Here is a 25,569-nt window from a genome sequence, read left to right as displayed (position 1 = left end):
GGCCCCGCTCCGGCGCGGTGCCGGCCTGAGGCCGCTCTGCCGGCGGGGAGGGGCCGGCAGGGGGCGCCCGCCCCCCTCGCCGCCTGCGCGCGCCGCCCCGCCCTGCGTTTCCGGTTCCGGGTCGGCGCGCAGCGGCGAGGCAGGTGTCCGGCCCGGTGCGCCGCCGGCCCCGCTCCGCCATGCCATGTCCGCGCTGAACTGGAAACCCTTCGTGTACGGCGGGCTCGCCTCCATCGTGGCCGAGTTCGGTGAGGCGGCGGGGGGCCGGGGCGGGCGGGGCCGGGCCGGCGGGGCGCTGACGGCCGCTCTCCCCGCAGGCACCTTCCCCGTGGACCTCACCAAGACGCGCCTGCAGGTGCAGGGCCAGAGCGCCGATGCGCGGTTCCGCGAGGTCCGGTACCGCGGCATGTTCCACGCCCTCTTCCGCATCTGCCGTGAGGAGGGCGGCCGCGCCCTCTACTCGGGGTAAGCGCCGGGCGGGCCGGGCTCCGGGCCCCCCTCCCCACCGCCCGTGTAACCGCTCCGCTGCCCGCACGCCGCTGCGAGCCCCGCCGGAATCCCGGCCGGCCTGAGCCGAGCAGGGGAGCGGGGCAGCAGTGCTGCTGTGCGGCCTGGAGACTCCCGGTTTTCCCGAGGTGGGGAGCGAGGACTGGCGTGGCAAGGCCAGGGGCTGCATGGGTGCCAGCTCCGCACTGGAGGGTGTGTGGCGGCAATCCGAGGTGCTTCTCGGGCACCCGGGGGTGTTACCCTGGGCGCCTGACAGAGCTGCGCTTCTTGGGAGTGTCTGAGCCGCAGCAGGGGCGTGCCTGGCCCAAGCGCTGCCCCTTGCAGTCTGGGGGCTGATGGGGAGTGGCTTGTGCTGGGCCTGCAAGGAGGACCACCACACTGGCAGGGTTCAGCGGTTTCATTTGTTCCCCCACTCAGGATCGCCCCTGCGTTGCTGAGACAGGCATCTTACGGCACCATAAAGATTGGCATTTACCAGAGTTTGAAGCGGCTGTTTGTAGATCGCATGGAAGGTCAGTGTCAGTAAACGTGTCGGTACAGGCACCTCTCGTCTTGCCAGAGGCGCAGTGTGAAATCTCGTGCTCTCTGTGCTGCGTGGTTTTGCTCATTCCTTTCTCTGTCCTTCCCAGCTATAGATACCCACAGAAATGGAGTTCTTGTTACTTTGTGCTGTGGTTTTGTTTGTACAGTAATAGCAAGGATAGGTTTTAATACAGATGTGAATCTCGCTGTGCTTGGCACTGCCCACAGTCCCAAGCCAGACACCTCCCCCTCCAGCCAGGTCTGTCCTTTCCCCAGTCTTTATCTCTGTTTTGCAAAGTCGGAGCCAAAAAGAAGGTATCATTGACCCAGGCTCATCTCTCCTTTCTGATTAGTCTCAGGGAAGACATCCCATCCCATCTGTACATCAGATGTGGCCCATGGATTGAAAGCTTTGGTAGCGAGTCTCTCCTGTCTCCCTGCTGGTGCCTTTTGAGTCCTTGTGCCTGAACGCAGCACATCTGGACAGAAATTGCGCTGTCCGGCTTTTTAGCTTTGGCTCCAACTGCAGAGATGGGGTACCACGAATGCTCTTGATCTGTGCACCTCTGGTAACGAGGGCCTCTGCAGCTCCTGCCTAGAGGGTGGAGCAGCAGAAGTCTACGCGTTCACCGAAGGAGCACCAGGATCTGCACGTATGGTTTTAAACCCTGGTGTGACATGAGTGAATATTGTAACACCAGTCTGACCTGGGAAAGTGAGGTGGGTGGTCTGGGCTGGTCAGCAGGCCAGCGAGAGGACTGGGAAGTGCAGCGCACTAGAGCTTCTTTCCAGGGGCTGCTCTGTTCTCCGTTAACACCTCTCCCTGTGCGCACTTCTGTGTGTGTACACTGGGCTGCATGTCTCTCCTCACTTGCCGTTGCGGCATTTCCAGTCGTGAGTACCGTTGTCTGAATGTTTGTCTCCCTACAGGCCTGGGGCAGCCAGTGGCCTGGTCTCCTCTGGGAAGTGCCGTGGTCAGTACCAGCAAAGGGCTGTGCCTTTTCCCAACGTAACCATCAGCCTAATACTGGGCCTGGAAGTCTTGGATTATTCTGCCCGCCCCTGGAACTAATTGCATCTAACTTTCTCTGCCTGGGTTGCCTGTTCTCTCTTTTCTCAAGGTGGCTGCATATTCTGAGTGTGGCCAGCTGGGGCTCCAGATCAAAACGAATTGGTATCAGGTTGCCTTGAGAAGTGTTGGGTTGTCCCTTTCTGTCTCCCTCTGTCTTGGCTTGTCTCCATCATGAGAAATGCATCACTGGACACTGAAATCTCAGATAATTGTTCAAAATTTTCACGTATCACAGGTCTTTTCCTTGTCTGATCAGCTAGACTGATCAGTAAGACCCGCTTCTCTCTGAGAGCGCGTTGCTGAGCGTTTCAGCTGCTGCTTTCTGTCTCTGGCAGGTGTGGGGACAGATCTGCCATGAGCTGATGTAGCTGGCCAGCCTCTGCTCGTGCAACTTCACCATGTGATTTGCGAACTGAGCTTCTCTGCTCTTCCCAGAGCTTCTCGCTTGTTCAGTACAATCTGTGCACCTCCTCTTTAGATCTTTAGGATCTGACTTTCTTTTCTTGATTGCAGATGAAACGTTGCTAATCAATGTCATCTGCGGAGTGGTTTCAGGGGTGATCTCCTCTGCAATTGCCAATCCGACAGATGTGCTGAAGGTAAGAAGTGTACGGGGCCAGAGGCAGCTCCTGCCTGGCTGTGGTTTGACCTGTAGAAGCTGCTTCTTTCCAGTGAAGATGCATCTCTCCCAGCTGCAGTGAGGTGCTCTCTGAGCCACTGCTGGCATCAGTTCTGTTAATTTGGGTTTTTTATGAATGGGAACGGAAGCCCAGAGCAATAAACAGATTTTTAAAAATGCAGCTCTTAAAGGTCATGAAATCTGTTGTGGCAAGGGGTGGAAGCTGTGTTATCTTAACGGGTGAGGGGAATGGGGTGGTTGCCAGCTATTCATCAGACCTTCTCGGCTTCTTTCCCTCTGGTCACTGTGCTGTGCTTTGTTGACACTGCCGCAAAGTCCAACCTGTTACGTGGAGTGACAGGAGTCCCATGGGGACTGCCTGGTGCCCTCCCTTCCCTACTGTGGGGTTACTGGGGTCAAGGTAGCTCTGCTCTGAACAAAGAGAGCCTGCAGAACTTTCCCACGCTTCTCCCTGTGTAGGACTGCTTTCAGAGTGGGAAGGCCTTGCCTGTCACTTCTCTGTCTTGTCCGAGTTTTGCACTGTGCTTCCACCCTGATCCTTGCCTGCGTCATCTTTTGCTGCACAATTTGAAGGGCGAGGGCACATGGATGGCGGTGCCTGCTCTGAGTTGCTCTGGTGTTCTTTCTACCGGGAGGCCCACTGAGCTGGTGTCTCTGCCCTCCTGGGCAGGCGCTGATGTCGTCCCGCTGACTCTCACGTTTCTTTCAGATTCGAATGCAGGCTCAAGGCAGTTTATTCCAAGGTGGCATGATTGGCAGCTTCATCGACATCTACCAGCAGGAGGGTACCCGAGGCCTCTGGAGGGTGAGCACCAGCTGCTGGAACCCTCCCACTAGTAGCAGAACTAACAGCTTCCTCAAATCGTTTGCTACAGCCAGGTGCAGCTCTTGAAGGGAACTGTTAACCAAGGGGAGTAGCAAAGTTCTGCTTCTGGTGACTGGCCAAACAGAAGCACGTCTGTGGTGGAACTTGGGTCTCTGCTATGGCAGCATCAGCGCTGGGCTAAGCAGACCTGGTTTCCAGGACTGCAGCTGGTGTCCATAGTTTCAAATACATGAGTGTCCCTTGAATGGACCAGCATTTGGGCTGGATCCTCTCCATGGTCTGCCTTAGGAAGGATGCTCAGCCTGGTGTGTCCTGGAGTCAGTTGGAGGTGACTCTGCAGGCAGCGAGCTGGGCAATTTACCTACCTCTGAATATGAGTGGCTGAGCACCTCCTCATGTGGAGGAAGAGGAATTCTTCCAAGTAACCTGAGAGACACTAATGACATGCAGTAACTTTCTGAAGTTCCAAAGGGACAAATTTGCCCTGTGTCCCCGCCTACCCAGTCTTAGACCCCTTAAAACATGCCCTCTGAGCGTGCAAAGAGTAGGACAGAGTGGTGGCTTTTGTTGAAGCTGGTGATGTAAGGCTCTTGGGCTTGAAGGCAGGTGAGAGTTACCAGTGCTTAAGCCTTACTGTTTGGATTTTAGCAGTGGTTCTTCGGCTTTTGTTAGAGAACCTCGCTTTGTCCTTCCATTACAAGTCTTCCATACGCTCAGTTATCCAGCAGTCTGCCAAGTCGTGAGGTCAGGTGCAGGAACTACAGAATCCCAATGCTTTTTGTTCCAGGCAACAGTCCGATTTCTCCCTCTTATGGTCATTGAACTCTTTTACAGAACGATAGCTGTTGCAGTGTTCTGTGTGGGCAGGGAAGGAGGAGTCAATAAAGTGCCAGTGTTGACACAATATTTACTTCAAGATTATTTCTGCTCTATAGACAAAGACACACAAGAGGGGAAGAGAGACTAGAAAAGAAATGAAACCCTCTGTGTTGCTGATGTGTGCTGCAGACAGGACATGGTGCAGAGACAGATCAGTCTCGAGGTCGAGTCCAGTGATCAAGCTAGTCTCACTGCTCTCTGATCTGGGACAACCACTCTCCTCTCTCCAGTCTTCCCTCACCTTGAGGCAAAGGCATTTGTGCTCACCAGTCTCACCAGTTCTGGCATTCATCTTGTAGGGATGTTTGAGCTGGTTGTGCCAGGATTGGGAGCAGAGAAGCAGTGTGTAGTTAATCTAGCTGGAGTAACGCTGCCAGGGAGGAGGAATCCTCCTTAGCTTTGGAGTAAAGTTGGGAGACAGTGAGCTGGTCTACCTGAAGAGCTACAGCTGGGAGATAGGGCAAGGAGGATACAAGGTAGACTGTCAGCATAAGGCCCCTGAGAGGAAGCTGGGGGGAGATGTTATACTAGCTGCAGTCCCTGGGCAGCAGTTTGCGCTTGTGACTGATGTTTGTGCTCTGCAGGGTGTTGTCCCAACAGCTCAGAGAGCCGCCATCGTGGTTGGGGTGGAACTGCCAGTCTACGACATCACCAAGAAGCACTTAATTCTGTCAGGCCTGATGGGTGACACCATCTTTGCCCACTTCGTGTGAGTATTTGCTGCAGCTGCTGCACTCTCCAAGCTTGGCAGGGGTGTGTAAAGCAGAGGAGCAGGGTGGGATTTTGGGTGAGACCAAAGAGCAAGTGCTCTGGAGCTGCGGAGAACAGGCTTGGTACTTCTGAGGCATCTGCTGTGTCGACTGGAGCAGCTCAGAATGACTGGCAAGTATACCCAGAGAGACCTCCCTGGAGAAGGAGCCGGGCAGAAATCATTTGGTGATGTGAAATGTCAGCTTGATTTCAGCTCATTGATGACCAGAAATGCTGTTGCTCCATGTCTGTGCCCTGGTATGAACAAGGCAGGAGTTTTGGGTGTGTGACTACCAGTAGCAATCAGCTGAAAGAGCTGCTCCGGTCCTAGGTCCTCATCTGTACCGGCACTGTCAGCTTGCAGCCATTGCTGTACGGACTTTGTGAGATGAACAGAGACTTGCAAAGCTGACAAGACCCTGAGCAATCTGACCAAGTTTTGAAGTCAGCCTGCTCTGAGCAGGGGGTGGGTTAGAGACCTCCCAAAGTCTTTTTTCACCTGCATTTTCCTATTCTTCTGGCAGACACTTTAGCTGGAGGTGCTGCAGTGCTTCTGTTGGGTTTGCCTGCTGTGGGCTGAAGGTGACAAGCACTAGACCATACGTGGAGGGAGGAGACTAGCAGCTGCATGCTCCCTCTTGCTGCCTTTGGTCTTCCTCCCTCCTTCCCCGTCCTGAAGAAATGTTTGCTCTGGTGAGAAGGATGTGCACTTCCAAGAGGCTGCCTTCAGGTCTGTGTCACCTTGACAGCACCCAGAGACACTTGCTGGCTGGCGGGCTGCCCCTGCGGAGACCCGGCAGCAGGCTCTGACGAGGGTCTTGATTAGACAGAGCTGAGCGTTTCCCTTCCCCTAGCTCTCTGGGGTCCTGAGGTGGCATGGTTCCTGCCTCTGCCTGTTTTCTGGGTGGGAACAGGTAGTGCAGCTAATGCTTATTGCAAAATGCCTTTCATAAAATCCAGTGAAAGATACTCTCTTGTGCTTATGTCGAGGCCTGTCTGAGCCAGAATGGCTGTGTTCAGAGCTGTTCCTCTCTCCTGTTGTGGTGTGTATATAGTTCCAGTTTTACATGTGGGCTGGCTGGGGCCATTGCCTCCAACCCTGTGGACGTGGTGCGGACACGGATGATGAACCAGCGGGCAATAGTGGGCAGCACGGAGCTCTATAAGGGCACTCTGGATGGCCTTGTGAAGGTAAGGAGGTGAGAGAGGTGGGCAAATCCCTGGCTTTAAGAGGCTGGCCACATTCCAGCACTACATGCCACTGATACGAGCACTTAGTCTGCAGCAACAGAACATGCTTGTCAGTGAGTGTTTCAGACAAACCAGGGAAGGTCCTAGAGTCACTTTCCTGAGGTCGCCATCAGCTTGAGCATCCTCCCAACCTTTGTCAGTGATGCAGTTTGATTAGGTTCATATACTGTAAGTGACACTTCACACAACTTAACTGCATCTCCACTGGCCTGTCTGCTTACTGCAGCAGCTGTAAAGGTCCATTACATCACACGTGGCATTAGGGAGATGGGCAGAGCATGGACCTGGTGTGTCTCATAATTGATCTGTTTCTTCTCTTCTCTCAGACATGGAAGAGCGAGGGCTTCTTTGCACTCTATAAAGGTTTCTGGCCCAACTGGCTTCGGCTTGGTCCCTGGAACATCATTGTATCCTTCAGTGTGCTGCTGGGAGGTCATGGGTATGGACAGACAGGGGAAAACCAAGCTGTAAAGGGAAGTGCAGGGCAGACACCTTGATGGGGCACCTCTTTGTCTTCCCAGCGGCAGTCCAAAGCGGACTCCCTGTCCTGCTGGGACAGACCTAAGCTGTGACGTGGCTGCTGCTGGTTCAAGTGCCAAAAAATGCCACTGGTTTTGACTGCTGCTTCTAACAGCTCCGTAGGTGGCCAGTGCAGGGACTTCCAGTGCAGCAGTATGAGTGGTTTGCTGTTGAGTGAGTGCTTTCAAGTGCTTGGCTTGAGACTTTCCCTTTGGCCTGAGCTCCTGAAGGTGCTGCAGTTTCTGGATCGGCTCCTGTTTCGTGCAGGAAGCCTGGGGAGCATTCTGCTGCTCTGAGACGGGTGCTGACCTGCTCTGCAGAACCAGCGCTGCTGTGTGCTGTGCTAGATCCTTCTTGCCCTCTGAAATTGTGTGCGTAATTTATTTTAAAGAAGTCCCAGCCTGGGGTTAGAGCCACCTACCTTTCTGAACGGTCTAGGCAAGCCTGGGCCAGTTCCCTTCTGGATCAGTCTATTCCTTCTCCTGGTAGCTCTTGTCCCACAGCACTCTCTTCTGCCTGTGCAGACCAGTTTATGCTGCCTGGAAGAGGGGCTTCCCCACGCTGGTCTTCAGCTGTGCTGTGCTGATGCTCTAACCTGCCTTGCCTTGCCAGGCATGGCCTGGTCGTGTCGGGAGGCCCGGTGCAGCTGCCTTACGTATCTGACCCAGTTCCTTGACGTTCCCTTCAGTTTTTTATCACATATGAGCAGTTGAAGCGACTTCCATTCTGACAGCTGGCTTCTTTTCCCGAGGGTCATCTTCAAGACTTGCAGCAGAGAGTTTTGCTGCAGCCTTCCTCTTCATTTCGCCATCCCCATGTTTTGATGTTTTGGTACATGTGGGTGTGGGCTCTCCCCCTCCCCCAAATGCACGGTCCCTGGAGCATGATCTGGCTGAAGCGTACCTGGGAGGCTGATGGCAGGTGCTGCATGTTTTTTCCCATGGAGGCAAGTATTAACAGTGTGCAAGTGTCTGGGCCCGAGGCAATATCTTCTGTGAAGATCTGTGCATTCCAGTGGCCTTCTGGTGCAGCAGTGGTTTGTTGTTTGGCTCGTGTGCATTTTTCTGCCATGCCTGCGGGGTGAGGCTGGGGAGGGGTGCTGTCATGTTTTCTTGCAGAATTGTAACCTCATTAAATTATTTATTGACTGGATAGCTTGAGTTTGTGTTTGTGCAGATTAACTGCAGGTATATTCCAGAGCAGATGGTATGTCTGCCCTTGGAGAGAACAGAAGCTATTTTTTCAGCACACTATATGTATCTTTTTTCCCCAAAAATATATATATATATAAAAGCAATCTTTAGGATTCATTACAATAGAAATGTTTCTAAAACAAAGTTTGTTAGTGTCAGAAAATTATGGTGTTGCACTCAGCTCAGTTTTGCAAAACCTCAGTCTCTTAACCTTATTGCTTATATTATTTTTGCTTATATCATTTTTAAAGCAAGGCAATGTGATTTAAAGCCGAACTCAGATGTCCCGCTACTTTAAAATGGTGGCTTTAACATTGCTAGTGCTAAGCAGAACATCAAGCGAGATATTTTGGTCATCCTTTTCTGTTTGTGTTTTTTTTTTTTAATGTGTTTGGCTATGAAAGCAAACAGCTCTTACGTTCCTACTCCCTTTCATCTTTATGGTGTGGCTGTAGTGTGGATGAAGGTCCCCTGTGACACACAGCAGCGCTTCCTGTCTGGGAGTGCTGTAAGCTGAGAACATATCTGTGCAAATCGCACAAGGGATGTTCAGCCAAATCCAGCCCGGACAAATGAGAGAGAATTGTTTGCTGTGGTTTGCAAAGGCGTAGCTGCCTTGTACCAGCTGCATGCATAAGGAAGGTGACTCCAGTAAGCTCTTGGACTTCAATCATGCCTTGAACAGAGGTATTGCCACAGGGCCACAGCTCAGTAGGCTGGGAGGATCATTTTCAGAGTTAAACCGTACTTTCAAGCTACCAGAAACGGGGAGCAGTGGACTGAAAGTGGACAAGGTTCACGGGCCTCACCTGGCTTTACTCTTGAAGAGGATTTCTCAATATCACAAAGTAAATAAATACTTACGTGGTGGATGAATATGAGTCTGTTTGAGAGATGTATTTTAACTGCAGTTCATTTCATTCTTCTGGTTTTCTGCAGTGTTTCTGTAACTTCAGTTCTGGAGCCATTTCTTCTGTGCAGCTCCACGGGATGTTGCTGCTGCTGTTAATTTTTGGACTGATCCTCTGACAGTTCTTTGGTATTTGCAGTTGCTATCCTGCCCACGTTCTGCTGGCTCCTACGAGGAGCTCCTCAGCAATGCCGGAAGAGTGTCCCCAAGGCCACTTTACTGTTTGCTTTCTCAGCTGTAAGGTGCTGGCGAGAGGCTCTTCTTTCTCCTCTTCTTTCTCCCATTGGATCACCTCCCCTGGATGGCTTTGGAGATACTCCTTCCACTTGCCTGAGTGGTCTTCAGCCCCTGGAGACGTCCCTTATCTGAGCTTTGATTGCACTGGCTGTCATAAATGTTGCCACGTGTCGCTGCCTCACTTTGTCAATAGTAACTGCAGGTAACTGTGTGGTGGTGGCGATCTCTGCGGATGTGACGGCGAGGTGACAGCTGGCTCGGAGCGCACCTCGGCACCGTGCCGGGTGTTTGCTGAAGGTGGTCATAAAGCCCTTCACCCCGAAAGCATCTTGCCTTTGCAGCCGACAGGGAGGAAAAGCTGAGTTGCTTCAGGTTTCTCGGTACTTTAGTATTTTGCTAGGTGTTTTAAAAACAAAAATCCCAACCCATAAATGGCATTGTAACCACTTGTGCGAGGGGCTAGTGCTGCCGGAGATCTGGCATTTCCTAAGGAGGTTCACTGCCTCAGGCGGTCCTTCCCAGCAGCACTCCCTAAACATCTGCTTGTCGAATGTGCTCAAGCTTACGTGTTTCTCTTTCTAACCTTTTCTGTGCCATGCCAAGTAATGTGTGAGAGCGTAGCTGAGCAGTCTGTGTACCCGGTTATGTCAAGCACGTTTTGATGCAGATCCTGCTGCTGCCCCAGGAGGCAGTGGTACCTGAGCTTCTGCAGCCAGTGCTGCCCCACAGTCGCCAGTGTGGGCTGTGTTCATGCCCTGAAGCCATTAACATCTTGCTACCTTTAGTGGCTGAAAAATGATTGCAAGTGCTGTGAAGACAGTGTAGGCATCAGTGTTAGAGTCTGCAGTACGTAGGGTAAATACATGTCCCGTCAAAGATGAACACTGGCAGGGACCTTCCCCATGCACCCACAGAAAAGTCCAGGTGGTTTAATTCTGACATGGAGGTGGTATTCAAAGCACCCTGGAAAACAGTCAAAGTCCTGCCCAAGTGTGGGAAGTAGAACTATGCACGGTCCCTGGTACATTAAATATGAAAATGGCAATAAACCAGGTCAAAACCAGAAGAGGGACCACAGGCATCCGCTTACCGAGATAAAACCCCAAATCTGAGGGCGTGTCCTCTTTCAGATAGAAGGGAGAAGCCTTCCAGGGAGCCCTTGGGGCTGGCGGGCAATCGAGGAATGAAAGGACCACTCAAAAAAGCGAAGGTTGTAGTAGACAAGCTGAAGGTTATCTGGTTTTACTTGGAAGGGCTCAGAGGGCTTACTCTGTTGGAGACTTACGACGGGGAGGCTTGGGGGTAGGTCTCAAGCTGAAACGTTGGCAGAGGAGGTGGTAGGACAGGGCGTTCAATGAACGTGAGCAGGGGGCTCGGCCTGCACCCCAAATTGCAGGGGGACCTGAGGATGAAAAGGCCAAAGCTCTTGCTTGTAGCCTCTCGTTTAAAGTCCTCCTCACATTAGGGAGGTGTCAAAAGTGTGGACGGGGTTCGAAAGAAGGTTTGTTTTCAGAGAACTACCAGCCGGTGACCGTGATGTCTTTGCCACACTGGTAGAAACTCTAATGAAGATGAGAAATAAATGACTATGATGTGCTGGAAAGTCCAGTGGGTGAGGAAGAGGAGGAATCCAGACTTCAAATCTGCTGGGAGGTTTCTGAAGGAGTCAGCAAGTACATGGACCAGGAAGCTGGAGTTAATCTAGTCTGTCTGTGCTTCCAAAAGGCTTTTGATTAAGTCCTTTATGAAAGCTGTCAAAGCAGCTAGACTGATGCAGGATAAAAGGGAAATGCCTGTCGGGGTCTAACAAAGACCGTGATTTGAAGTATTCAGGGTTGTAACTGGGAAAGCGGGCAGCGTTGAGCTGCAGAGGGGCACGGTGAAGTAGAAATACGAAGTGGCACAGCGGGAAGGAGGAATCGCTGCCAGCGATGGCTGCTGAACCAGCTGTGTTCTCACAACTTGGATGTCGCTGCTGCTGAGTGATGGTCCTGTGAAAATACCTGTTCTGTCCTGGTGAGGTGGGATGGAGCAGCCTGCAGAGCAGGACTGCCCTGTCACGGTGAGCTACCGCAGCGCTACGTATGGGACGGGGCATGGATGTGGTCACGGGGAGGCACCGCCTCCAGTTTGTATTTGTCCTTTCTCCCCAGCTGTCCTGCCGCTTCTCCTCTCTCTGTCTAACCTCCCCTCCACCTTGATCTCATGCCGTGGGGTTTGGACCCTCTTCCCCCATCAGGGCTAAGGCTCCCCAAACATCTCCCTGGGCAGACAAAAGAGGAGGAGGTGTAAGGCCACCAGAGCCCTTCCCATAGCCGCCAGGTTGTTCCCAAGGGGCTTCACCGCTCTACAGCTCCATCCGTAGTGGCCATAATTCATATGTCTGCTGCATCTTTCCTCCCCCCCGCAGTGCCCACGTCCTGCCCCTTGGCCGCATCCTGCCCTGGGCCCCACGCTCAGCCTCTCCCCAGCCTGCGCTCCTCAGGTTACTGTTTGACAGAGGAAGGCTTGAACCTGCCCTGCTTCCTGGCAGCTTGGATTTTTCCGGCTCACGGGGCAGGAGAGGTGCCTTGTGGCCCTTTCTTTAAAGGGATGGAGCAGTCGCAGTCACAGCCCACAAGGGTTACCCCTCCTGCGGAGTGTAAAGGACGTGGCGGTGGGTTTGTAGGATTCTCTAATACACAAGGATACGGAGGCTTTGTTTCTGTGAATTTCTTTGTTAAAAGTTACTATTAGTAAGGTAAATACAGTTCTGATTAATAAAGCAAGTGTGTGTACATATACTTTATTTTTTTTTTTAGTATTAGTAGCAGGTATATATATTTCATTCAAAGTATTACGGTACAGTTCATTAAGCTGCTGCCAGGAGTGAGGTCAATCAATGACAGATGAAGTCTCTCCTTGGAGATGGTCCGTATCACGGAGCCTGGAGTGTGCCGGGCATCCCCGGCGGGTCCGAAGGATCGCGCAAGAAGTTCACACAGGGGGAGCTCTCCGAGAGAGAGAGGCTCATTTTGGGTAGGTAGCCAGTTACTTTTACGTGGATCCATAAGTGGGCAGAGGACACCAGCTCCTGGAGCAGCTGTTGCTGTCTTCTGCCTGCTTAGGAGGCCCCTTGGCAGGTTATGGCAGGTTCTTTGTTTTGGGCATATCGAGGATGCCCTGGGCTCCCTGCTGCGCTTATCGAGGGCGTTGCAGTCTCCCACCTGTACCTGCCGAGAATGCGCCAGGTTCCCATGCTGGCAGACATTTTCTCCATCTGTATTTCAGCAGACTTCTCTTGTCAGTACTTTTCCCCACTATAACCAGGTCACCTTTTTGGCTGCTGCTCCGACAAGGGATCAGTGCTGTTCCTTGGTCCCTGCAGGAAGAGGCTGCCCTGGGTCTGGCAGTGACCCCGCAGGAGCCCCCCACACGTAGCAGTGGGGCTGGGCGTTGGGAACTCTCTTTGCATGTTCCCGGTTACCATCACCCGTGTCAGAGCAGGGCACTGGCTCTGCTCGGGTCCTTGGTGCTTGGCTGGGGAATGTCCACCACGCTGTGTGCCATCGTGGCAGCTTCCTGCCCAGGCGCTCGCTGCTCACCCCCCTGCTCCAGGGTTGTCTGGAAACGTGGCTGGAGGGGAGGGACCTCTGTGGGCACAGCGGGTGCTATGAGTGCTTCGGTCCCTTCCGGCAGGCAGCTGCTCAGCAGAGCTCTGCTCCCCAGCCTGAGAGACGCCACTACACCCAGGGCTTTCGCCGCACCACCCCGAGAGTGAGGGGCTGCGCTCGCTGCTGCCCGCTGCCTGCTGCTGAGCTGTACGTGCCGGGAAGCCTCAGGTGAGGGATGGCCTAGAATTGTGTTGGGGACGTGCTGTCCTTGGGCTGTGCCCCACAGGGGACAGCCATGGCTAGCTCCGCCCTGGGAGCCATCCTCGCTGTGCTGGCCTCGCTCATCATCACTGCCAATGTGCTGGTAGCCATCGCCCTCCTCTACCTCATCCAGAAGAGCGGCTCCAAGGGGCTCTATTTTGTCCTTAATCTTGCTGTTGCGGATGCTATGGTTGGCTTCACAGTCACGGGTCTGGTCATGGATGAGTTTTCCCAGCCCTTTTATCCTCCCCAGATCTTCTGCGTCCTGAGAATGGCTTTTGTGACCTCCTCTTCCGCTGCCTCTATCCTATCCCTGATTCTGGTTGCGTGCGACAGGCACCTGGCAATCAGGAAGCCTTTCCACTATTTCCAGCTGGTGACAGGCCTGCGGGTTGCGGTGCGCTTGGTGGGGCTCTGGCTGGTTGCTGCCATCATCGGCTTCCTCCCAGTCTTCATCCCGGGCTTTCAGAAGATCTCCATCCATGAGAAGTGCTCCTTCTTTAGAGTCTTCCACCCCGCCTACGTGTTCACTGTCTTCTGCGTCGGCTTCTTCCCAGCGCTCTTTCTCTTCATTTATCTCTACTGCAACATCCTGAAAATTGCCTCTGTGCATGTGCAGCATATCCGGGAAGTGGAGCACGCAGGGCTGGTGGGGGGCTGCCCCCCGTCCCGCACCACCAGTGACATGAAGGCCATGCGCACTGTTGCCGTGCTCATCGGGTGCTTCACGCTGTCCTGGTTGCCGTTCTTCATTGCCAGCATCGTGCAAATGGTCTGTCCTGAGTGCTTCCCCTACCAAGTCATTGACAACTACCTCTGGCTGCTGGGACTGTGCAACTCCCTCCTGAACCCCCTGCTCTACTCCTACTGGCAGAAGGACGTGCGGCTGCAGCTCTCCAAGCTGGCTGCAGGCGTGAAGAGGAGAGTCCTCCTTCACCTGGGGAACCGTGGCCGTTTCCCTGGCAGAGGCACCAAGGCCCTCCCCGCCGTGTCCTGCCTGCGGCTCCAGGACTGACACGGTAAGGAGCGGCTGTCACCGGCTTTCCAGCTCGTTTCCTGCATCGCGACCATGAACTCGGGGCCTGCCAGCTGTGGAGGAGATCACAGGCGGGGTGGGACTGATCTGGGTGCTCATTCCCAGACATCAGCACGGCCACATTCCAGCCCGCCCACAGAGCCACAGCACGGCCTGTTTTGTACCCGCCCCAGGCACCCCAAGTTGCAGGTGCATGGCACACATTGGATTTTGCCTGGAGAGCCTCAGCAAGAGCAGCCTTGTGTCTCCTGGGACCAAGCCCTCACAGCTACGATCCTTAACCCATTGCTGCCCAGCTTCCCCTGCCCAGACCTGGGACCCACCTGCCCTCCCCTCCGCCTGCAGCACCAGCTCTCTGGGCGACGAGCGCCAGGCACCCGGGGCAGGGCCGCTGGCACAGCGGTGGCTCTGTTGCCTTTGGCTCTTGGCCCAGGCAGCAGAGGCTGGAAGGCACGTGCGTGTCCTAATCTGTCCTGGACCGCAGGCGCTCCCAGTCGCTGCCCTTCCTAAACCAAACTCGCTATCCTACAGCTGCAGCCTGTGCAATCCCCCAAACCCGTCCCCTGCTGCAGTCAAACCTGCAGCCAGAGAGGCGGCAGGGTTGCCCCCGCTCCAGGCTGTGCCCACCCGTGGCAGAGGCGAGGGGTATGGGCCTGGGCTCTCTGCCGTGGCACCGGGGACACAGCGAGGGCTCCTGCTGTTCCTTGGCAGCAGCTGTATCTGCACCAGAGCTGGCACGGCGAGCACAGAGCAGACGGGCTGTGCTGCCACTGTTTGGCTTTGCTGTAAAGCGAGTTAATGAGTAACTGGCTGAACGCTGAGCTGTGGCAAAGGGGTAGGAGGAACGGCTGCCTTGGAGCCAGGGAAAACCCCATGCAGGAGGGCTGCTGTGTCCCACCAGGGCTGTAGGGCGGGATTTGGGACTGCAAGGGTCCCTATACACTGACTCAATCCCATGGGAGCACACAGCACTTCTGCATGCCCTGCCACACTGCAGCGGTGGCCAGACTGCTGACCCCGCTGAGGCTATGATGACATTTAATTGTTTCTGTTGATAAAATCATGTCCATTTAATCCACGTGGCAAGAAAATTTCCCTTAAAAGAGGTTTCTTAGTTAAGAACGTACCCTAATCTGAAAATGAGGGTGCTATGTGTAAAATAGCAGTTGTTTCCACCCCTGTCATTTGCCCCACCGGTTGACATGCAGGTTTAAGGCCATATCCAGTACGCATCCAGAACCTGCCTTGGTCCTGAGGCCTTCCCCATCCTAGAGCAAGAGGCAAAAATGAAAGCGCCTTTTAAAAAAATAAAACCAAACAACAGGCCCTCTGCGGCATTCACCTCTGCCTGGGAAAGGCCTGAGACTAAATATCACACGGCAGATGCTGTTCCTAGCCGTACAACATGGAATGAGCCTGAGAGGAGGCCTGTGTAGAGCAGCCCTGGCTCTGTGGGCAGACTGACGCCTCGTAGGTGGATCTAGTAGGTGGATCCAGTCTGACTCAGTTCTGGGGATCAACACATCATCTGTCTGTACGGTGTGTTTGCTGCCTGTTCTCGGTGAAGCCTGAGCTCTGCCGGCTGTTGCTTTGCAAAGCCGACCCATCCTCACTGAGCCTCTGATAAGGCTGAAGCCATCCTCCGCCTCCCACCAACATGCTTCCCGCAGGGAGCGTCATGGGTGGGTACACAGTGTGAACAGAGACGCTTCGCATGTGGGCCTCTTGCTGCTTCCCGAGCTTGCTGACTGCCGCCTCTGCTGCGGTTCTGCTGCCCACGGCCCCGGGCACAGAACCAGATGAGACTGCAGACCCGGAACAGCGGGAAGCGCGGGAGCAGGAGCCCTGGCTGTGCAGGCCTGCAGCCACCACGGCGTCCCCATCCGTAGCGGGGATCGTGGCTCAGGCTGCCTCCTTGGTGCCCCAGAGACACAGGGCGGTGGCTCGGACGGGAGAGGAGTCCTCAGCGGTGGAGGACACGGTGCCGCTGGAAACAGAGCACCTCCCTGCAGCAGAGGATCCCTTGCTAAGCACCTGCACCCCAGCGCTGACCTGCGCCTCCTCTCTCTCCAAGCCTTGGGCTGGAGAAGGTGCTCACAGGCTGGAGCAGTTGGGGCTCCATTCCTGGAAGACACCTCCAGATCCTGGTGGGATAGCACGGACCAGCAGCCATTCCCTGTGAGACCATGTCTACTTTCATCTCTTGTCCCAGAGAGCATCCCTCCCCCTGCTCCGCCACTGCTGCTCCAGTCACGCAGTGACTCCGCGGGTACCGAGCACCGCACGTCGCCCGGGCGCTCCGGGGAGGCCGCAGGAACGCGGCTGGACAAGGGCGAGCGCACCGAGTGGACAAGGGCGAGTGCACCGAGTGGACAAGGGCGAGCGCACCGAGGCTGTGGGGCGAGGAAGGACGGATTATTCCTGCCCCGAGGGGAAAAGAGGGAAAGGCGAAGGCGCTTCCCCGCTTGCTGTCCGTCCGCTGAATAAACTGCTTTTCCACCAGCCAGTTCTCTGTTCCTGGTGACCTGGGGCAGGGCGGGGCTGCGGCCGGGGTGCTGCTGCGCCAGGGCGGGTAGCCAGGGCCGGCCCCGGGGAGCAGCCCCGCCGGCACCGCACCGCAGGCAGCCGGGCCCCGGCCCGCGCCAGCGCCTCTGCTTCGCGGCCCTCCAGGCGGGCGCTCCTCCCTGTCCCCCCGGGGATGCGGAGCTGCGCTCGGGGCGAGGACGGGGGCAGGCGGCCGCAGCTCTCCAGGAGACGGCGGGCGCTGCCGCTGGGGCGGGCCCGGTGGTGCCCCGGGGGCTGCGGGGCCGCAGAGGGCGGGCAGGGCGCCGGGGGCGGGAAGAACGACACTGCCCGACCGCGGCGGGCCCGGAGGGACGCGGGGAAGGGCTGCAGGGCCGGCCCCGGCTCCTCCACCGCGGGCGCAGGCGAGAGGCCCGGGCCCGGGCCCGCAGCCGCGCCGAGGGGCGCCCGGTACCCGCCGGGCCGACACACCACGGCCGCGGCGCCAGCGGAGGCCTCCGCCGTCCCGGCGTGCTGTGCGCGCAGCGCCCCGCCCCCTAGCGAGGCGGCAGCCAATGGGCGAGGCGCGCGGGGGCGCGCGGGGGCGCGCGGAGGGCCGGGTGGGCGGAGCGGATGTTCGCGGAGGGCGGCCGCGGCGGGGCCGGGAGCGGGACGGGCGGTGAGTGCGGGGCCGGGACGGGCCGGGGAGCGGGGGGGCTCCGGGCCTCGCTGTGGCCGGGCGCGGCCCCGGGAGAGCCGCGGCGGGAGCGGCCGAATGGCGGCTCGGGGCCGGGCAGGGGCCGGCCTGCTGCGCCCGCGGCCCGGGGCTGCCCACTGTGGGAAGCGGGGCGGCGGCTCCGGTTGGGGCCTGGAGCGCTTCAGCGGGCCGGGGCGGCGGGGCCGGCGTGCGCTCCGTTGCTGCGGGTCTCTGCTGCCGGTTTGCAGAGCGGGGGGGCGGCAGCGGGTGCTGGCCCCCGCCCTCCTCCGCCCGGGGGGCTTCTCCTGCCGCCGCTCAGGCCGCAGCCCCGCCGGGCCGCCCGCAGGGCCCGCCGGGCCAAAGCAGCTTTCCTTCCTGGCCCGCGTAGCCGCCGTCCCCGGGCGGGACGCTGGGCTCCTGGTCGGTCCGGTCGCTCCGGTGCGGCACCCACCGGTCATCACCGACGGATGTCTTTGAGTGGCGCGTCTGACAACCACCTCCTGGGAGTCGTCCGAGCACCGAGGGACCTGCTGCTGGTGACAGCCTCCAGTGCTCCGTACCTCGGTGGCCCTTTGGGTGGCGGGGGGGCTGCTGCGAAAGGTTTATTCTGGGCGGGAAGTCTGCGGGCTGCCCTTTGGGTTCGGTGGTAATTAAAACGTTACGAGCTGGAGTACAAGAGGGAGGGAGAAATGAGTCGCATTTAAAGAAATTATTGAAGTGACTGTTGCACAGGCCAGTTCAACGCTCCGAGAGTGGTTGGTTTGCAAAGGTTGGGGATAAAGGTGGCAGCAGCTTTTCCCCAGCTGAGTGTAACTGGTCAGGTGTAACTAACTGCTCTCTCTCTGAACACCGGGCAGGCTCAGCCATGCCCAGCCGTGTAACTCGGCTTGCGCTGGATCCCTTCTGCTACACCCAGACCGTACGTAGGAAGCACCGTTAGGTTCAGGCACGCTCATACCAGTAACCACAGCTGCCAGTGGGCTGTAACGCTCCCGCAGCCCCACTCCGTAAAGATCCTTTCACTACAATTCATATATATGTGCATGCATACATTTATTTGATTCCTTAAGCATTATACTCGAGCTTATTTATATTTATGTGTTTCTTACAGTCTTAATTATTTTGGTTGTGTGTGTGAGGTCCAGCTGTTAACAGCGACATGTATTTAGATTGTGCTGCGTAGAAATGCTGTTGTTCTTTAGTGCCACGTGTTTGTTACACCAACGTGTTAGTCCTTGGATAGATTACTCATTAGTGCGCGCACTTTCTAGCTCCCCCATACTTCACTTGCACAGCTACAATAATTAGACACCGTATTTTTCCGGCCTGCAGAACGTTGCAGCAGAGCCGTGAGACAATGGGTAAAATGCTAAGGCCACCTGGGGAAGGAGTTTGTCCAGCAAACTTGCATTCCTTCTTACTCCAACCTTTCATCTCTTTCCCGCTCTGGAAGCTGACTGGTTGTTTTTTCTGTTTCTTAACGTTTTGTTTGAGGGATTTCGTAACATCTAATTAAAAAGCCCCCTGTGTTAAGCTGTTGAAAGCGCTGTCTGAGCCACTGTAAGGTCAGGTTTCTTAGTTTAAGGTCATGTTTTTGGTATGGGTGACTTGAGCTCGTAGAAGGCGTGAAGTTCAATCTCTGAGTAATTTCAAAGATAAGGTGTTGCTAGAGAGGCATTCTGTGCACCTTCCAAAGATGGTGTGAGATTTCTCTCCTAATCCCCAACTTTTCTGCTCACATTCTTCCGGTGCCAACGTGTCCGTCCCAAAGCAGCATCTTCCCACTGCCTCCAGCCGCTCTGCTCTCCGCCAAGACGAAGCCATTCAGGTCCTTGCACTGGTGCTGCCCCTCTGTGAGGCTCTCATCTGTGGAGCAGCACTCGCCCCTTGGTCCAGGTTTTTTTGCACTAGGATTTTCCAATGATCCTGATTGCTGGCTCTGCTGGAGTTTGCTTTGGGACTTCCCTCTTTTTTTTTTTTCCTCTTTTCTCTTCTTCCTCTTTTTTCCCCCGGTAGGTCTGTGTCCTGCATCCCTTTGCCTGACAGGTTTCTTCTCCTAGCCTTTCAAAAATACATTCCTGAAAAGGTGAGCTTTCGAGCATTTGTTACGAAGCAGCAGGTATTGCTCTCTGGGCGTGCTGTGAGTGAGGGTGGCAGGATGGGGAGGGATGTGACCCATGAGCTGCCTGGGGTCGGGCATGTCCCCTCTGAGCTGGGAGCCACCTGCTCTGCACCCCAGGTGATGGAGGACGAGCTGCTCGCCCCATGTAAATCCCGGTGTTAGCATAAAACAATTTCTAGACGTTGCGTCAAGAGGGAATGTGGTTTGATGGAGCCATGCGAGCATCCGAAAAACACTCCGTGGAATATTTAGTAACTTGGCGTGATGGTTGAGGCGGTTGCTGAGGACTGCTGAGGACTGCCCACGGGGAAGCAAACACGGTTGAGTGTCTGTGTCTGCCGGCATACACACTGGTAAAGAATTTTTTTCCTTTGTTCTGGGTTATAACGGTAGGCAAACGGCACAGCTCACACGTGGCTTGATCAAGTCTCTGTGGTTTTGCTGCTGTGGATACATGTTTGTGAAAATACGCCATTTGCTTGAAAACACTGTAGATAGCCCTTTGGTGTTACTGAACGCTGTGTTTTCAGTGTCACAGAAGAAAGGGACTTTTTGTGCCTCTTTTTTTTTTTTTACAGTGCCCTGATAGAATAATTAGCTTGTCTGAAGTTAGTATTTCTTTTGAGTACAAGCTTCCAGAATGAAGGAAGGTGGGCAGTGTGCCTCTTACCATCGAGGATTACCAGAACTTAATCTTTCTGTGCAAAGGCAACTAATCTCAGGCGTGCAAACAGGGTTTACTTAACTGCGTGCCAGCGCTTAAAAGCATTCATGTATGAAATCCCGTGCACATTCAGATGTACTTGCTGCTAATCACTTCTCCACCTGCTCGCCCATCTCCGTCCCCCACATCCCGGAATCCGCCTATCGGTGTCAGTCACTGGAGACTGATGGGGACACATGCAGCCGCCGTTTGCCAGCGCCAGTCCCAACCTGTGCTCTCGATGCCTGCGTTGTTGCTGCCCGCCCGTGGGGCAGCGCGGTGGTAGTTTTACCGTCATTAGGACCCGACTTTCCTTTTGTGCTTGGAGCTGGAGCCCGGAGGCTTGCGTGGAGCTGCACTGAGCGTGGGTGCTCAACCCGGGCTCCATCTTTTAAACAAATAAACAAGCTGGGAGCAGCAGGAGAACTGGCTGAAATACTGAAATATGATCAGCACCTTGTCATGTTTCTCGTGCAGTGTGCGGGTAAAGTATGTGTTTTGTGTGCTCTCCTTCAAAGTATGTTTCTCCGATAATATCTCGCTAGTGTTGTTAGCATATAGGGTTATACGGACTTGACAGAAGTAACTATCAAAGTCTGCTGTCTCATCAATGTGCCTAGGCAGCTTCTGGACCAAACTAATGATCGTAAAGCTCTAACCATGACACTTAAGCCAGGAGTGCAGTAAAAAAGAGCACGCAAGCCTAACAGCGGTTTTTGAACCTGGGAACTGGTCTCGGAAAGCGAATGGTTGGTATCGAAACGTAACTTCAGAGCCTCGGCATCTTCTCTCCTTTCCCTTCCCTGCTGTTTTCTCTGTGTTTTCTAATTGATTACTGCAGATGCGATGTACTTTGGTTTCTTCTAAAGTGTGTTTCTTTAGAGCTGAAAACAAGCAATATGTAATCAGATGGCAGATTGTATCCTGGAATCCAGTTTATTTCTAAATTGCATTTCTAAACATGCAAAAAAGATAAGGGACCCCTGTTCAGGCTGAACAATACTTATTTTATATATTTGCCAATGTTGGCAAAAGGTAAATCCATATTTATAGTAAAGCCTGTGTCAGCCCATTTCTTAAGTTCCTCTCGATGCTGGGTAAGTGAGAAGTTTGGGTGGGCATAATCTATGTGGGCTTTTTAAGTGTATCGTTAAAATGCTTTTAGGTATGTGAAAGTGTCAGAGTACCTGTTACTAGGTTTTTTCTTTAGGTTACTGGGAGAGATTTGTGTACCTGCTTTTTATTAAGTAGTTGGACGTCGAGAAAACCGTTTGGGTGTCTGACCGGCAGCAGTGCGAGGTTGCTGTCAGAGCGTGCGGTTCCCTCGTCTGGCCCTGGCTGGGCTGGTTTGTGTGCCTGTAAAGTGGTGCTAGGCTTGTGAGCAGAGCTCCTCTTGTCGTTTGATTGAACATTGGTAAACCCAGCGGGGAAGATTTTGCAAAAATCTTGAAGCGGAAGCCCTGCCGGGGTGCTGTTCGCCTGTACAATCACAGCAGCCTCGCACAGTGAGCTGCGCAAACCTGTGTTTTGGGTAGAAGCGTTGTCAGCACGTTCAGCTCTCGGTAATAGGAATGATCTGTAAAACAGTGCTTTTCCGTTCACGTTGGTGACTATTTCTGATTTCTTTTTCTCGGTTGGTCATCAAGGCAAATGGCCAAGCTCTGTTAGCAGGAACTAGGGGTTGGAAAATGAAGTCCTGCCCAGGGTCTGGCAGGGGACCCAGTGAGGGTAGATACTTCCCTTGATTTATGCCTGGAACATTGAGATCTTTCCTGTCTCTATCCAGGCCCTTTCTAAACGTGTGCCGTGAAAGCTACAGCCATATATAGCATCAGCACAGACCCAAATCAATACCTACCCGAAGGGATAAGCAGGGCTGTGCATTGTTAATGCTATTTAGGACAGCGGGAGACTGCCGCACGTCTTCCCGTAAGACACAACTCAGCATCTGTTCCCAGAGGTGAAGACCAACCACCTACGGCAGCTTGCTGCTGCTGTGTGAGGGGACTTGCTGATGGTCATTTCCTGCTCATCTTTAAGCATCTTCACTGTTTTTCCCTGATCCATTTTTCTAGTGAGGAATCTTCTAGTCCAAGTTGCTTTTTAAAAAATTTTTAGTCACTGCATTATGGCAGCTCCTGATATCTTGCTCCTAAAAATTAACTCTTCTGAAAATCCCTGGGTGCGCTTGGTTGGCGCAAAGCAAAAGTGCTTGTGCCTCACAGTCGTACTGGCTGGTTCTGCCAGCTTTTATCCTGCTCTGTGCCCAGGAGAGAAGCTTTTCTGCAGCTTCAGCTTTCTTCTGTGCATATGTTCTTTGTATCCAGTGGGATGTGGTTGGAGCTCAAGCTGAGCAGCAGTTTGCTGAAATGGCAGGAGAGGCAATTGGTTCTGGAGGTGGCTGCTGTCTGTGGCATTTACCAACTGTAGGGTGGGAAATCTGACGTAATGAGGAGTTTCTCACTCTCAAGTGCATTGGAAATCTTTTCTCTGGCTTGGTTTAATTCTTGGAGCAAGCTCCATATTGCAAGAGAGCAGCAAGCAAGGTGCCCACTTCTTGTACTGCTTCCGTTGCCCGCTTTTCAATACTACCCTTTTCTTTTGTAGGCCATTTACTCTTTCTCCGTCTTGGGGAAGTGAGAGCAAAGCCTTCCCAAGACGTTTTGCTTCTCCGTATTGAGTATGCCATAATGTGCTTGTGGATGGTAGCTCGTCCCGTCTTGGGGGGCCCTGGAGACGCGCCGGCAAGGGCAAGGGTGCCTGCTCCCCGTTGCGTGGGTGCCTCCACCCAGAGCCTTCCGGCTGGAGGCTGACAAGTGCCTTGTTCCCGGCTGTCGGCAGGCTCTTGGGACAGGCAGCTGCGCACAGGGACTTCTGCTGCTCACCATAACCGCCCTTGCAGAGGTCCAGATGTTTGTCATGAAGTAAATGACAGTTTCTATAGGCGAAGACGACTCGGTGACCATCAGCAGTAGCTCCTGGCTTTGTCTGCTCACAGAGCCTGGAGCAAAACAGGGCAAAGTGCCTGTGGAATAGGTCTTGGGATCCTGGAAGTCCTTGTTGGAGGAGCTAGCAGGATCTCCCGTGTGAGTGGGACTAAGAATAACTGCATCCTCTCTAGCGCTGTTTCTAGACAACACTACCCAGAAAATACATCCCTTTTTGTTTATGGTTTGTGAAGGAGCTACTCGGTTTCCAGCCTGTGCCTGCAAAGAAAAATATGTTGCTGTTCATGATCTCATCAATTTCCATTTTCTGTAACTTCTGAGTATTTCTGACTTGTGGAATTCTAGTCTGAGTCTGTATAAGGATATTAGCGGACTTCTCTTCCAGAGCACTCGTACCATGTGCTCTGCATGCCATAATGAAGTTGTAAATGCAGAGGGTTAGCTTTAAAACCAAGAAAGTCCTATTTCTACCTTTTGAAGAGGTTTGGGCGCTATGGAGGAGCGTATCAAATGAGAAAGGTAGCTCTAAACCACTTCTTGTGTTGAGAAATAATTGGCTCAGAAGAAAAAAAAGCTGTAAATGGGAATGAAGTTTTGCAGCAGGGGTGCAAACTTTCCTCCTTTCCTCATGCAGTTTGGTAATGTTTTTGGACATGAAGCTTGATTTGAAGCAATTGCATTTTAGCTCTTTAAATCTTACATCCTAATGCAGGGATTCACAGCAAGGAATCCTTGCTGCCGCAGCACTGCCTCAAAGTGCGTCCTTGGCCTGTGAGGTATCAATTGGAAAAAAGGCTACAGGAAAGTCAATCGCTTATTCTGGAAATCTGAGAGCCATATAATAATTTTTGGCTTCCTTCATATTCTCATCTCTTCATTGTACTGGTGTGGCTGTTTTAGGGTTGCTCTGTAAGACATGACTGTTGTTACGTGGCTTGAGGTTGAAAACAAAACCAAATCCTCCAGTGGGAACAAAACGAGGGTTTTAACTCTGACCTCTTCACTGAACTTGGTGTGGTCTTTCAAAGAGATTGACCTAAGCTATGGCTTGATGAGGCAGTGAGCCTGGGTCTGGATTCCTGGTACTGGTGCCTTAATCACGTCCTGTGTGGTCACCTTTGAGCGTTAATCTGACACCGTGAGTTTGTACCAGCATGAAAAATGTTGCTGCATTCGCGTCTGGGGATCATGTGTTGCATCTGTTCGAGAGCATATCTGATTACATTTAATGGAGAGCCCATAAATAACAAATTTTTTGGAAGTGGGATATTCATGAAGTGGCTGGAGCAAGTCCACAGTCTGTTCTCCCGGGAGTGGCTCTGGTTGTCTTTATGATGCTTTTGCTAGATTTTGCCCACACCTCTCACAGATAGTGCATGCGTGTTGGTAATTAGAAATGCATTTGTTGAAGTAACGCTGAGCTGAACACATCCTCATCCTTTGGGAGTCATTGATCTCACGCTGGACTTCACCTGACTTCCCCCAAGAAACACTCCACTGAACTTTAACTTGGGTTACTGTCACCCTTAGGCAGCTCCTATGATGAGAGTCCCCCACCTTGGGGAGGAATGACCCCACGCACCGGTACACGCTGGGGAGGCAGCTTTGTGGAAAAAGTCTTGAGTGTTCTGGTTGACATCAAGTTGCACACGAGCCGACAACGTACCCTTGCGGCAGCGGAGGTCAGCAGCATCCTGGGCTGCGTTAGGTTGAGCATTGCCAGCGGGTCCAGGCAGGGGACCCTTCCCCTCGGCGCTGGTGAGAGCACGCCTGGGGTGCTGTGTCCCGTTCTGGGCTCCCCAGTACGAGAGAGTCATGGACATTCTGGAGTGAGCCCGATGAAGGGTAATTAATGTGATGAAGGGATTGGGGTGTCTGTTGGTGAGGAGGGTCTGAGAGAGCTGCTGCAGAGCAGATTTGGCAGGTTCTTAGAGCAGCAGTGAAACCTAAGGTGAGGATCAGTCGAGAAGAGGGAGGTTCAGAGGCTGATTTGAGATTTCCTTACTCCATCTCTTCTTAATGACATATAATGCCTGGAAGAGACTGTGCTGCAGGCTTAGCCTGCTGCTGCTAATCATCCTAACTTGAGAACGACTCTGGGAGCTTTGGGACAGCGTCTGTCCAGCCACCAAGTCACCAGTCGTGTTCCTGTGCCTGTTCAAGAGTGTTTTACTTGCATTTGCACCAGCCTCCCCTTCCCCTTTGCTCCTCACTGGCTGTTTAAACAAGTTGTCAGGAACAGGTTGACCTTTTGCTGCAGGAGAAAACAGGGAGAATTCCTCAGGAATGCTTTTAATTACTGAGCTGCCCTCCTGGGCTTTTCACAGGGCTTGATGAATTCCGGGAAGGTACCTTTCTTTTCTTCTTTAATTGCTCTTCAGGTAGCTGTCTTTGGGGCAGT

General features: G+C 53.9%; 2 protein-coding genes across 2 annotated transcripts; both read left to right on the top strand.

Annotated features, from left to right (window-relative positions):
- The first annotated feature begins 169 nt into the window (after positions 1 to 169).
- Positions 170 to 8,118, top strand: SLC25A14 (solute carrier family 25 member 14). Its single transcript, XM_059824233.1, has 9 exons — positions 170 to 248; positions 318 to 465; positions 925 to 1,019; positions 2,615 to 2,700; positions 3,451 to 3,546; positions 5,031 to 5,155; positions 6,252 to 6,387; positions 6,774 to 6,854; positions 7,655 to 8,118. Exons 1-9 carry the CDS (start codon positions 185 to 187, stop codon positions 7,694 to 7,696), a joined length of 873 nt encoding a protein of 290 aa, XP_059680216.1. The 5' UTR covers positions 170 to 184; the 3' UTR covers positions 7,697 to 8,118.
- A 5,016-nt stretch (positions 8,119 to 13,134) lies between these two features.
- GPR119 (G protein-coupled receptor 119) lies at positions 13,135 to 14,175 on the top strand. The gene has a single exon (XM_009809498.2). The coding sequence runs from the start codon at positions 13,195 to 13,197 to the stop codon at positions 14,173 to 14,175; it is 981 nt and encodes a 326-aa protein (XP_009807800.2). The 5' UTR covers positions 13,135 to 13,194.
- Positions 14,176 to 25,569: the final 11,394 nt, after the last annotated feature.

Source organism: Gavia stellata, chromosome 14 (assembly GCF_030936135.1).
Source record: "Gavia stellata isolate bGavSte3 chromosome 14, bGavSte3.hap2, whole genome shotgun sequence".
NCBI classification, from domain to species: Eukaryota; Metazoa; Chordata; class Aves; order Gaviiformes; family Gaviidae; genus Gavia; species Gavia stellata.
The sequence above is the reverse complement of the archived record's forward strand: the minus strand, read 5'-3'. Positions and strand labels throughout refer to the sequence as shown.